We start from the raw sequence: 14,335 nt of genomic DNA on the forward strand, positions 1-14,335 counted from the left end.
TCACCAAGGCGCCCCCGGGGGTTACAAGAAATAATGGCCACAAGCTAGCAGAGAGCAGATTTAGACTAGACATTAGGAAGAACTTCTTCACCGTTAGAGTGGCCAAGGTCTGGAATGGGCTCCCAAGGGAGGTGGTGCTCTCCCCTACCCTGGGGGTCTTCAAGAGGAGGTTAGATGGGCATCTGGCTGGGGTCATCTGACCCCAGCCCTCTTTCCTGCCTATGCAGGGGGTCGGACTCGATCTATCGAGGTCCCTTCCAACCCTAACATCTATGAATCTATGAATCCATGAATCTAGGTCATGGTGACTACCAGCATGCACACACTTACCCTATCATAGGGGCGAAGCAGTTTGATCTTCAAATAGAAGGGGGATAAGTTACCTTACGTTTACCACAGGTAAGAGCATGCACATAGGCTGTGGATTAACTGACACACAAGGAGTTTGCAACTTAGCTTGCTCCTGTGCCCATGCCTCGAATCACAAAGAGGAAGCAATCTGAAACAAATGTACTCACATTTATTTCAATACGTAATTTTCAGCACACGTAAAATGCATCTGTATCATTTGCCGCACTAATGAACACAGGCTCAAAACATACATCTTCATTTTAGCCTTAAGGGTTTTGTTCAGCAGCTGCTTTAGTTCAGTGGTTCTCAAGCTTTTCAGGTTCAAGACACCCCTTGTTAAGAGTCAGGGCTCCTCAGAAAATGCCACTCCTTAGGTTTCACTCATTTTCTGACTACAAAAAAGTACTAAAGCAACTTCTTCTGTAGCAAAGAACTCAGAAAGACCACACCAGGTTAAAATGTTTTTGATGCAATGGATTCCTATTTGAAAACTCCAGGTTTATCCTGGGAATCATGTGTAGGTGTCTGCACACCTAACAGTGCTAATACTGTGCGTTATTCTTAAAGTGATTGTTGGCTGAGAATCACTGCTCTAAATCCTTCCTGTTTAAAAGAAATACAAGTAAGTAGAGATTTTAGGATCCCTTATGATTCTGAGATGCATTCAGACAAGTGAGTGTCAATCATGCTGCACTGCTTGAACTAGACCAGGCTTGTCCAATATACGACCTGTGGGCCGCCATGCGGCCCGCCAAGCCATCCGAGCTGCCGGCAGCACCACCGTGGAGTGCAGAGCGGCGGCAGCAGGGCAGCGGCGAGGCGAGCAGGGCCGGCCCGCAGGCCCCAGTCGGCAGCGAGGGGAGGGGAGCTGCTTACCCCCGCGGGGCCAGGCTCATCAGTGAGCTGGGTCCTGCCACCACTGCCCCGAAGAGAGACAGCACCCCACAACTGCATTACAGGCAGCAATGCCAGCTCTGTTCTGCGAAGCCTGCAAGGGAAGCCTTGCACTGGAGGGAAGGGAAACCCCCACGAGACCCCACATAGCTGTGGCAGGGTCCCAGGCAGGCTCGGGGGAGCGGGTAAAACCCGAAGGGCAGCACCCTCTGCCCCCAGCCCCAGCACTGCAGGCAGAGCTGACACTCTGGGCTAGGGGGGTCATCCCAGAGACCCCCAAAAGTCCCACCCAGGGGTCCGTACACACTGAGGAGTGGGTAAAACAACTCCGCCCCGCCCCACAGCTCACAGATCTCATACTGAGCGAGGGGGGGGAAACCCTCCATAAGACCTCCCAGAAGCCCCCCAGACCCTGGGCAGCATGTGGATTGCAGGGTGGGCACTGCCCCCCGTATCTGCTCCAGCGGTGTGCCCCGTGCCACCGCCATTCTCCCAGCACCAGAGCTGGGGCTGGGACTTCAGCTGGTAACCCTGCCAGCCCCAGAGACTCCCAGCAACTTCCATAGGCGGTTTTCTTGTTGCTTTCCACCTGACTACCTCTTATGGATTTCCTGCCCCCACCCCTGCCACTTTTACTGGGGTGGTTGGGGGTGGAGGATCTCAATTATACAAGGTTGGGGTGGGGGAACTCTTGGGACACACTTCCCTGCCTAGAAATTGCAGCTGAGAATGTGACGAGTTAGAAGACACTCGACTGATTTCTCTCTCCCCACCCCGCCAGAGTGAGGCTGTTCAGTTTGGGTCACTGGCCAAAAAGGTTGGACACCCCTGAACTAGACAGTGTCAGAGGATGCTGTTCCTTGAGGTGAAGACATCAGTTTTTCTTGTAGCCTCCAACTTGCTCAGGATTCAAGTTAAAAATAAACTGATCTGTTATTGTGTTGCAAGTGTTGATATCTGTAAGTGTTAGTTAAAGTAGTTCAAGCCCTACAGAATACATCTGTGTGCCTTAAATTAAAATACAATGGATCAAAGTACCATGACACAAACATCAAAATAATCAAAGGGAAATTTGCTGATCCAGTCTGTGTCATCTCACCCCTACTGACATAAAAGCCTGGTCCTGCAGCTTCTGGTGTCCTGCAGCATTCCTGAAATATCCCCTCCCCACCACCAACTACTGAATGCACTCTCCTTTCATAACCTTCTTGAAAATATGTCTGTCTTTCTCCCTTGTTTAATATGTCTTATTTCTCTGCCTCTGCTCATTCTTTAAACTCTGAAAGTCTTTTCAGGATTTATATAAAAGAATCAACAGAACAAGTAATTGACTAAATGTATAATTAAATACAAACTAACAAAAATACAAATTAAATGCAAGTGGGGATCCTCTTTTGTTAATGAACCCGCACTGGGAGGAGCCTGGGTATAAGACAGGTGAGGAGGTGCCTAAGGGCAACAGTTTTCAAAAGGACTTAGAAGTCTAAGACCCATTGGCTTTCCTGGAAGTTTGGATGCTCTGGAGATCACATTAAGTCTCTTCGGAACTTGTGAAAATGTTACCTCAGGTCTCCAAAGACCTGATTCTGCGCTGCTCGTGTCTATGGGACTTTCATTATTCACGTCAGTGGGTACAGGATCAAATCCACAGCATATACAGACTGAAGGCCAGGTAGCCCTATCCTCTGCTTTAGTTCTTAAAAAAAAAAAAAAAAAAATAGTAATCTTGGTTATGCTTCTTACTGGGGACAATTCTGGACTGGACACCTAGCATTTCTAAGTGCACGTGAAAACCATTGCAGATAACTGAACAACAGATAACCATTGCAGATAACTGAATGACAAAAAACACACTGAACTCCACCAACCAAATCAGTAAGAAAATAATTAGAGTGGTCTTGAATTCAAAGTCTGCTGTCTTGTTGGCTGGGAAATTTATGTGCTACAGTCACAAAAAAGTTTTAAGGTTTAGCAGCCTCCTGAAGTCACACCTGGACAATTCACTTCCTGTGTTTATTAATGGCATCCTTCATCCTGAAAAAAATCCCCAATCATGCTGCAAACTGAAACTCATTTGGAGATTATTTCCAGAAGGAGCACTTAATTCACCAGCAAATCAGGGCCAAGATTCAGGGTGAAACATGAAAGCTGCTTGATAGCACACAGTAGTTATACAACCAGCTAGTACGGAAAGAATGTGTTGATGAAGCTATATGGTAATACAGCGAACATAATTGCCAATAATTACCCTTACTTCCAGTGGAATGTGGTCAGGGCACACGTTACCAGCTCTCCCAGTACCAAGGATTCCATAGGAACGATCACAAGTGGTCAGGCCCTCAACAGCATCTGTAACACCTATCCACATGCTGATGGATTAATTTTTTGCTTGCTCAGAAAGAAGAGCATTGCCATGTGCCAGATCTCCAAAAGCACTACCTGTAGCACTCATGTTTCCCAGAGAGGTCTCTCAGTCCAGTACTGATCTGTGCAGACCATTTAGAAAGGCTGAAGGGCAAAATAGTACTGCTGACTTAATTCAGAGCTCCTAAAGCCCAGTTAGTAGTGAAGCCTGGAGAAAGTACACAAGAGTTGATGAATGATCCTATACAGTTACCTGATCCACTGAAGGGCTGCTTGGAATATAGATTCCAAATTATTTTCCTATATGCAACAGCAAAATAACTCTCTAGACACCACGTGTGTGCACACATGTGCAAAATGACAGAGAAGGAGATGAAATGAGAGACTGTCTTGAAATGAGTAATTGTTTTTGTTTCACGTTTTAACAGGTACTGTGTGGGTGTGTTTTGGAACTGTACAAAGAGATCTGGACAAAAGGCAGCTTGGCCAGCGATCAGGAGCACTCTGATTGTAACACAGTATCTGATGGCCAGCATAAACAATGATCACATTGGTGCTATATTCGCTAGTTTTGAATCAGACTAGGAAAACTTGGAGGGGGGTGGCTGGGAGGGGAGTTCCTAAGAACAGGAACACAGAGGTCATAGTCAAGACTGCTTCGCGTTCCCTCCAGCGAAGCAGGGCTGATGAAAGGACACCAAGGTGGAATGTGGCAAAGGATGACCTGGTGATCAGAGCAACCCAGCAGGTTCTTGGACTTCAAGAAGAAAGAGAAGAGGGTGAGGCTAGAAGGAAGGAACAAAACGTTCAAGAAATCTGTGCAACGAGAGCGTGAAGCACGGTGACTCATGTTACTATGGCTGCTTGCAAATGCGGAAGAAAAAAACAAAACGGCACTTTATTTTAAACTTGGCGGGCTCCCACACTGAGCCCAGCACATGTTGGACCCAGCTTTCCCAAAATCTGAATAGATTGGGCACTTTAGTGGGACTTTTATCCAATAGCTGATTGAATTGGGCTGAAGTGCCTGATCTATACAGATGCTGCAGAGCCAGGTCAAAATAACGCGTTTTACTGAAAGCAGCAGCATGTTTTTCCCCCACGTCTGTCAATGCCCTATGTTGCCACAGCAGGAAAGCGGGTCTTTGTAGTTCCCTCCTTCCCAACGTTTTCAACAGAAAATGCTAGTTTATGACATCAATTTATAAAAACAACTGAGACAACAGACAAACCTCTAGCCACAGGTTAGGGGCACTACAGCAAATTCCTACTGCATGGGATGCTGAATGAGGATTCAAGATAATAAATGCCCCATGTGTTTACCTATCTAGATGCGGGCTATCCAACTGGTGGCTGAGGGGCACAGGTGGCCCACGAGTGGTTAATATGCAACTCCCAGGCTTTTACTCAGACACCGCTGCCCCTATTGCTCTGGCTGCAGCAGAAGCTAGGGAGATCGGGATCCCCTTCCTTCAGTTTCTTTGCATGCCCCCATCCCATAGAGCACAGTGGTGCAGACAGGGTGCCAGGGAAGGCAACAGGCTAGAGCACTCATGTGGTGTGGTGCAGTAGGGGAGTCTACAGCCAAGGAGCTGAAAGTGAAATGGGGTGCCGTGCATGCTGCAGTGGTGTGAAGGAGGGGATGGGGGACAGCCTGCAGCCTTGAAAAAGTTGGGCCAATATAGGTGTATACTACCCATTCTGACTGAATCAGCAACATCAATTTGGAGATCAATGTGCATGCACTTCTGGCATGTAGCAGAAATCATTATTAATTTGCAAGAGAATAAACATCTAACAGGAGAAGCCAATGAGCTATTAACCCTAGGAAGTGCCCTGTTATTGCCAACTCAGTGCATTCCTCCCCACAAGAGAGAGAGATACTGGCATTTCTTACAGTGAACAAGTGACTCATACACTATAAAAAGCTGAGTAAGACCAGCTTCTTTTGTGCTTTCCAGCAGCATGAAAGATGGGGTATATAAAGGAATGAACTGTTTAGAAACAAGTGCAAAATGGAAGAGTTACTCTCAATAAAACTAAACTAAAAAACAAAATGAGTTTGTAACATTTCTGTGACTTATTTTTCTTTTCCCCCCCTTTTTTCTTTCTTTCTTTCTTTACTATGAGGCATTTGTAGCACCAGCCATTGTTAAGGTTCCCTGACATTTTCTATTCAACAGGCCCTGTTCCTATTCAGCAGGCCTCAGGTCTCCACCATTTTCCTTTCAGTATAAAATTTCAGCCAAAAGAGTTAAGCTGTTTTCAACAATGCCACAGGTGAAAATAATGTTTTGCCCATGCAAAAATTCTCACAACCTTTTTTTTTGTTACATGCCTTCTTGCTGCAAGATATAAGGCAGCAAAGGGGAAGGGTGGGGAACAATCAGTTTATATGTGCTTAACTACAACCTTCTGAGATTCTGCACTTGCCAATTATATTCCATCTCAAGACCTTTTCTACAATGCAGATGCAAACTGCATGGGGGCTGAGTACTGAAACTCAGAGCAGGGAGGCTGTCTCTTCTGTGCTCTCCATGACCCTGCTGTAGGTGCCTTGACCTCATGGAGAAGGAGGAGGAAGTAGCCCAAATTGAATGCAGAAGGGAAGAGAAGCCTGACAACATACATATACCTGGGACTGGAGGACATGGGGGAAGGGAGAGATGGAAATGGACACTGGTTGCTGGGCTAGGGAAGACAGACTGAGTCTTGGGTGGATGGAAGAATCCATCAATTTTAAAGCCACAAAAGACAACTAAGATCAGCTAGTGTGAGCTCAAAGGAGACAGGGGACCAGTGGGCTAAAGGAAAAGATTGGGACTCAGGGGAGACAGATGTGATGAGAAACCAATGTGCAGGGGGACAATGGGCATTGGCTGGACAAAGAGGTGAGGGAAAGGATGAAGAAACAAAGAAAGCAGAGCTACTGAACAGCTACTTTGCCTCAATCTTCACACAAAAATATTAAGCTACAGCCAGAAATCTAATAGAGATTATCTAGATAAGGAAGGGGGTAAGCTGAGGGAGGAGATAAAGACAGTCAGAGAGCTTTTGTTGGATCTGAATGAATTCAAGTTAGCAGGGCCGGAAGAGCTTCATCTCAGGAACTGCTAGAGGAAATCTTGGAGCCCTTAGCAATGATCTTCATGAAGTTGTGGGAGACGAGCAAGGTACCAGAGAGGACTGGAGAAGGCCAGCATCGTGCACGTCTTTAAAAAAGGCAAGGAGGACCAGGGGAACTACAGACTGGTTAGCCTCACCTCAATACCTGGAAAGTTACTGAAGCATATCCTAAAGAAGGCCATTTGCAAGCATCTGGAGGAGGAAAGGCTGATTGCAAGCAGCCAGCATGGATTTATGAAACAGATCATGTCAAACAAACCCGATCTCCTTCTTTGACAAAATAACTACTTGAAGGGAATACTGTGGATATAGTTTATCTGGACTTCAGCAAGGCTTTTGACAAGGTCCCACACAACTTTCTCATACACAACTAGGAGAAATGTGGGCTGGACAAAACTACTTTAAGGTGGAGAGACAACTGACTCAACAGCCGCAAGCAAAGGGTAATTATTAACGGGTCCACATCAGAATGGCAGGAGATTTTGAGAGGAGTCCCACACAGGTCTGTCCTGGGCACAGCGCTGTTCAGCACGTTTATTAATGATTTGGATGCTGACATAGAAAGATTCTTGAGCAAGTCCACAGACAATACAAAACTGGAAAGTACTGTGAATATGTTGGAAGATGCGAGTGCAATTTGGAAAGATCTCAACAGATTGGAAAGTTGGTCTGCAGCTAACAGGATGAAGTTCGAAGTGGAGAAATGCAAGGTGCTACCCTACAGGAGGAATAATCAAAAACACAAATACAAAATGGGTGACACCTGGCTGGATGGCAGCACTATGGAAAAGGACTGACTCAATATGAGTCTGCAGTGTGAATGCAGTTTTGAGCTGTATGAATAGAAGCATTAGATGCAAGATAGGGGAGGTAACAGTGCCTTGCTACTTGGCACTGGTTACGCCCCATCTGGAGTACTGTGTGCAGTTCTGGGCTACACATTTTAAAAAAGATATGGAAAAGTTAGAGAGGATCCAGAGGTGAGCAACAAAGATGATCAAGGGCCTGGAAAGCAAGTCATACAAGGAGAGGCTGAAGGAGCTAGGCATGTTCAGCTTGCGGAAAAGGCCCTTCAGAGGGAACGTGATAGCAGTCTTCAAATACCTGAAGGGCTGCCATAAAGAAGAAGGAAAGCACCTTTTCTCTCTTGCTGCCAAGAGGAGGATGCTGACCAATGGCTTGAAGTTGCAGGAAAGTTAATTTAGACTGGATATCCAGAAAAACTTGTTCACTGTTAGAACTGTGAGGCAGTGGAAGAGACTGCCTAGGGAAGTTGTGGACTCTCCATCACTGGTGGTGTTTAAGAAGAGGTTGAACACCCACTGGTTGGAAAAGATCTAGGTGTAGCTATGTCTATGTTCTACCATAGGGATTTCCCATGCTTCTGGGCTTTGGTGTTTGCCCCCATGCTCCCTCCCCCACCATCACCTTTTTTCTGCTATATGTATAAGGGTGTTTTTAAGTCTTCTCAGAGGCATTGCATGTTGGCTACGGTCAAGGCTGGGGACTTCGACTGGAATGTGCCAGTGCTCCTGCAGGGACCGAAGGCAGAAGTTCCTGGCTAGAAGGACTTGCCCCTCTGGTTCAGGTTCAGACTGATCACCATATTTGGAGTCAGGAAGGAATTTTACCTCATGGTCAGATTGGTATGGGCTTTGGGGGTTTCTGCTTTCCTCTGTAGTAGTGTGTATGGCCCTCTACCTGGGACCTCTTGAGTGTATACTGACAACATTTTAGAGAGGTAGGACATTAGCTGCTGTGGCTCCCCTGCTGTACCTGTGGCAGGTTAAGGTGTTAGCTCCGTGTTGTGTCAGGGTTGATGGTAGTCTTATGTAGAGTCCAAATTATGGCTGTATAGCAGGGGCTGGAAAAATACAGCCTGGATTTAGCCTGCCAAATGATTTTATTCAGCTCGCAAGTGGGTGGTGTGGGCGGTAGCACTAGGTAGAACCTGGGTGAGCCGTGCTCAGGCTGCCGCCTCTACTGGTGGGTGGCATAGGCAGCGACCGCTGGGGACACTAGGCTTCTGCCCCTGCTACTGCCACTGGGGACACTGGGCTTCTGGGCAACCCTGCCCACCTGCATGGTACTGCGCAGCACCAACACAGGCCGGGGGCTGAGTGTTGGGCTAGACTGTATCTCTCTCAGGCACTGTGGGGGACAGTGGGTAGAAGCTGCCCCACCCACCCAGCACCATGAGGCAAGCCCTGGGCAAGCCATACTTGGGCCCCAATGGCTCTGGCCACTGCAAAATGCTGGGCAGGCAGGAATTCTGCCACCCAGCATCCCCCATGGGGCGCACTGCCCTGTCCTGCCATCAGGGCTCCTGGGAGCCACAGGGTTGCAGTGGGGTGAGTGCATGTGTGAGTGTGCACATGTATGTGCCAGGGGACCTGATGATAGGGTAAGACAGCGTGGAGGCCTGCAGTCAAGCTCTGCCCCCTACTCCACCAGCTGCACGTGCGGTTGGCAGTGCCAGCTCCAGGTTCTGGGAAGGGGAGGGAAGGGAGGGGGGAACGGGCTGGGGCATGCTATGGCCCTAGGCAGGCTTATGCTCCTGGTCTGGCGCCAGCCCAGCCCAGCTGTGGGGAGTGTGTGCATGGCCCTCAACAGCTCACCAAAACCGTTAAGTGGCCTTCTAGCACAAATAACTGCCCACTCCTGCAAGATGGCTTGGATAAGGATGGTCCTGCTTCAGGCAGGCGGTTGGACTAGTTGACCTCTAGAGGTCCCTTCTAGCCCTACTTCTCTATGATGGAACATCTTAAAAGAGAGGCAAAGAAGGGAAACTGGAAGCCAGCAAGATCATGAAATGCAGGTGTTGGAGAGAAGGGAGCCCAGTGATGGGGAGAGGGAGGAGAGAGAGACTGGATGAAGGAACAGGAGTGGGGTAACCAGGACTGATTGGACAAGGAGACTGGGAACATGGAGCTGGAAGTTCATTTGGGAAGGGGGGGGACTGGAAACAACTGGGCAAGTAGATTATGGATATGAATAAAAACATTTGGGATAGGACAGAAGGGGTTAGGCTTGGCGGAATGAGCAGAAGAGTCTGCACCTATAGGAGCTGGCTGCACACAAAAGCTTGGAATAAAACCCATGCTTTGTGAGCGTCACCCCATCTGCTGCCAGTAAGCATCTGGGAAAACTAGCATCAAAATCTCACACCGAGGATGACAGCCTACTGTTGCTATTGTTTATTCCTTCAGCTCAAGCAGTAAAGTTCTGCATAGTCAGTTGAAAGGTTTCAACCTTGCTGATGGCCCTTGCTTGATGTGGGCATCAATATGATGCCACACGATGGCATTGCTGTGCAGGCCGAAGGGGGAGTTTGCTTAGACATGATAACCAAAACATTACTTTCAGATAATATTGCTCAGGTTTGCAAAGTCAACACCCCAAATAAACTTGCCTGTGTATTCATAACTCAGTTCCCCTGTGCCCGTGTATTTTGAGAATATCTTTAATTAGATTGTCATATGCTATTTTTACCATAGGGTCTCAGCCTCATCCAGTATACAGGCTAGACCTGCTCTGCTTGGGCAATGAATTGGGATAGGGTCTTATGAAAACCAGGATGGGATCACATAATTAAAGATGAAGTCATAACACCAAGAGCTGGATTAAGGTCACACAGGCATCCTTATTTCTGGCACTTCCTCATGCAGTTTGCTTGACTTTGCAGCCCTAAAAAATGTTCTTTTAAAGCAGCTGTTGTATGCATATCATTATTAACAAGCCAATCAAGCCAGGAGCAAATACCCCCTGTTCTAAGTTCTTAGAACCTAGAAGCGGTGGAAGTGGGGCAGCTCTGCCCTGCAAGGAAGGTCAGGATCCTAAGATCATGTACACTCCCAGAAATGCAGGTGGACTGGACGGGATTGAGAATTACACTTCCCAAAATGGGAATTGAAATCAACTTCATGAATTTCACCTCAAAGGTAATGAAGTAGCACAGCACTGCCCTATAAAGAAAAAAGCTTGTCCTTCATTCCAAGTGATATATCTTTGCGCTCTGACTTGCTATTTTATGTAGGGACAGTCAAATTACAACCCTAGTTCTTCAGGTAATCTAAAGAATCTTCCCATACTGTGCTAAGAACAAGAAACCAGCAGCAACTCATAGGATGTGAAAGGATAGCTCCCTGCCATTTCTCTCACTGGAGATCCCACTGGATCAGCTCAGCACTCAGCTACTCAGCAACTAAACAGGGAGCACAGACTGACAGATGTTTCTGGAATCCCTCCCTCAGCAGACAAATGATGACACAAGAGGTACAAACTTCTCCAGTGACTGACTCAACTGTAATTTTTCACTCCCAGTTGGAGCCATTAAGATGCCAGCATGATTAATCACCACCAAAGACCTCACTAAGTAACACAGTCCTCCAGGATCAGCTAGTGGACGCTGGTACTAACTCAAGCTGTACTTCTATGCTTGGGCTACTTGGTTTTGGAGATGAGCACTAATGGAGTCATGGCCCCAAGTGCTGTCTGTCACTGCTACCAAACTAGAGCACTCAGAGATGTGGATTAATAGCGTTGGCACTGAAAACAAATCCAACAGGGATTTAAAATTGCCCACCAGCAAGTAGTGCAAGCCTCAATAGTCAGATGGCAGAACAGTAGGGTCTAGTGGTCAGCAGGGAAGAAATCCAATAGGGCTTGAGGAACTCACAACAGCAACGGGGAAGGCCCAGGCAGACTAAGTAAATACAATGGAAAAGAGAGGAGGGAAAATGTTGGCAGTGATGGCAGCAACACACCTAAAGGGGCTAAAATGGCTCCAACATATCTAGCTCCCTGCCATCAGTGGGATTCATAACCTCTGGCAAATTTGCCTTCCTCCCTGGCATCTTTACTTCCCTTTACTTCGTGCCCAGTTATTCTGGTATGAATCAGCTGCAGGGCCCCATTCATGATGCCCCAACTCAAAGTGATGCATACACACTACTAGAAATTCTCTATATTTAAACATGAAAATTCAGTTCCCTTGATGTGGGGCTCAGCGAAGATCTATTGCCAGTAAACGTTAGCTTAAAGAACAATAAATTAGCAGAGGGAGCAGAAACTGTGGACAAGGATCCTGATCCTTTGAAGAACTCAGCACTTTCTATTCTACCGATGCTCATGAGAGCAAGGCATTTTGAAGACTTCAAGCTTAAGAGAAGCAAGGAAGATTATCTAGGTGATTTTGTGTACTATCTTTTATCTGTAGGACATTAACTTACTGTAAGCCATGGCTAGTTTTATTGCTCTGCCAGCTTCCATACCAAGTACCCAAGACCCTTCTTCTGCAATCAAGCAACAGACTGTATTTTACAGCAAAACTGGGCAGAATATTAAGACATGGTTTGAATAATCAGATAGAATAGTTCTACTTCTCATTCCTGTGCTCAGAACCAAGCTCTTGGCAGTGTGAAATTCAGCTGGACCAAGGAAAGTCAGGAAACTTGTTACAATGGCCAATGCCTGCACCAGACATTAGTGATCTGACAGTCATGTAACCACAGTTCCACCCAAGTGTTGCCCATCACTTCACATTACTAACCTGCCCTACATTGAACGTCAGCGTGATGGCATAATAAAAGTTGGAATTGGCACTTCCTGCATAAATCCAGAGATGCCACAGAACCGGGAACAGAAGGGAGCAGACGATAAGCATGCAGGAAAGGATGAAGATGTTCCGGAGGACTGCAGGAAAAAAAAGCAGATGGTTAGAACAATGGAGCTGACATGCTAACAAGCTGCTGACCTCATGCTATCTAATGAGCCATCTCAGCATGTCTACAGCACCTTCCAGCAGTACAGAGGCACTAATTAGAGGGTGCTTCTTGCTAGCAGTATGACCTTTCAAAATGATAAACACTTGCAATAATCCTCCTATTAGGTCCTATATTAAACCAAGTGGGATTTTCCTTTAAAACCAATACAGTGTGCCCATATAATCGTTGATGAATTCCCTCATTTGCAACTCCTGCCTCTACTTCCAGATTTTAAGCAAGTGCTGCTCTGACAACAGGAAAAGCAGGAGTCCTCCAAGCAGCAGCTGGGGCATAGGTCTGTCCAAAGCCCCCTTCATCTGTCCCTTTAAGAATCCACCCCAGATGATTCTCTGGTGTCCAACTGTTGCAGGGAACCTCGCTTGCAAAATCAAGTATCACAAAGGAAATGGAGGGGGAACATGGGAACTGACTGCTTTGAAACAGTTGGGCCTGGGCATTACAGCAAGGTCCTTCTGCCTCAAGTCCTTTCTTCTGACTAAAGCAGGCTGTCAGGCCTGCATCTCCCCTAGCCCACCTCCACCGTAGAACCAAGCAGTTTTGAGGGGAACCCTAATAGCAGCAGCAGGCCTCAGAGTCAGTTCAGACCTTTGCCAAACTTGTAACCTGAAGAAAAACGAAGATGGAGAGTGAATGGTAGGAGGAAAAAGTGACATCCTGTCTTTTAAGCAATTTCAGAATGCTGTATGAAGATGAGGCATCAAAATGGTAAACATCAGACTTCAGGATACTGCATGGGCAAAGTCTCTTGATAGACAAGTGTGCCTGGGCAAGTAAGAGTGTGGCCAGCATACGATAGTCTGTCTTGGTGTGTGCTAGTCTGAGGAGAATCTGACACCTCCCTGTCCAGAAGCGCTGCAACTGTTACAGATTTAAAAGCTAGAGGAGGCTTCCTTCCAGAAAGCCGTTGTAGCCTCCCCTGTTAGAGTGGTATTACAGCTCACCCAACACGCTGGTTGCTGTGCTTGCCTACAGGAGAGCCAGAATTACTGAAAGCTGCTCAAAAGTCTTCCGATTACCCTGGAACCAAAGATGCTAATGATATTGTCCTGCCACAGTACAGCCAATTCTTCCTTGTAATACGTTAAATACCATTTAATATGTTCATTCCTTGTTTAATAAAACCAATAGGATGCAAGGCCTTGAAAGAAATTCATTCCTCCTTTGATGCCATGCCAGTGTCTGCTTGGAACTACCAGATTACCTGGGGTGAACCTGGATGTCTCAGGAGTGACCCAAGAGATCAGGTCTAAACCACAGAGTTACTGGGTTGTATTATCAAAGGAGTTTTGTCCTCAACAGAAGTTAATATGAACCAGTAAGACAGCTACTCTCAAAGGAGGTCAAATGCCTCATGATTCCCTGGATAGTTCTACTACAGGGACCCAGTGAAGAGCCATTTTAAATATAAACTTGATTATAAGACAGCCTTTGTTCTTTCTCTTGTTTCATGGCTTTGGGTTAGCTCTGATTTTTAACGAGTGCAAAATTGGAAATGATTTAAAAATCATTAGAGGAAAGATGAGACCAGGGAGTGAGACCTTTAAACTAAAAGTTTGGCTTGGTTATCAGAAGCCAGTAGAAACCAAAGCTAGAGATTTCTATACATCCAGCTTTGCTTAGACCCCTTATATGTAGCAGCTTATATCACTTAACTAAAAGTGGGACCATGTCTAGATAGGAGATGGGCTGAGACAATCCAGAGTGCTGCCTGATAGGGCTGGAGTGACTGCAGAAGTCACCCTCAAACCAGTCACTCCAGGAAGCGAGGCAAATCTTCCTGGAATGTCACACTGCCAGGCTTATTAAATTCCTGC

At 46.6% G+C, this 14,335-nt stretch overlaps 1 protein-coding gene across 3 annotated transcripts in view; it reads right to left on the reverse strand.

Moving 5' to 3' along the window:
* The window catches only part of PIGU (phosphatidylinositol glycan anchor biosynthesis class U), a 48,080-nt gene that overhangs the window by 7,680 nt on the left and 26,065 nt on the right, over window positions 1-14,335 (reverse strand). For all 3 annotated transcript variants that reach the window (XM_025194623.1, XM_025194624.1, XM_006038149.3), the window contains one exon: window positions 12,287-12,429. In XM_025194623.1, the coding sequence (XP_025050408.1) occupies window positions 12,287-12,429 (143 nt within the window). The remainder of the gene's footprint in view (window positions 1-12,286; window positions 12,430-14,335) is intronic.

This window comes from Alligator sinensis, unplaced genomic scaffold, assembly GCF_000455745.1.
Source record: "Alligator sinensis unplaced genomic scaffold, ASM45574v1 scaffold690_2, whole genome shotgun sequence".
Classification (NCBI taxonomy): domain Eukaryota; kingdom Metazoa; phylum Chordata; order Crocodylia; family Alligatoridae; genus Alligator; species Alligator sinensis.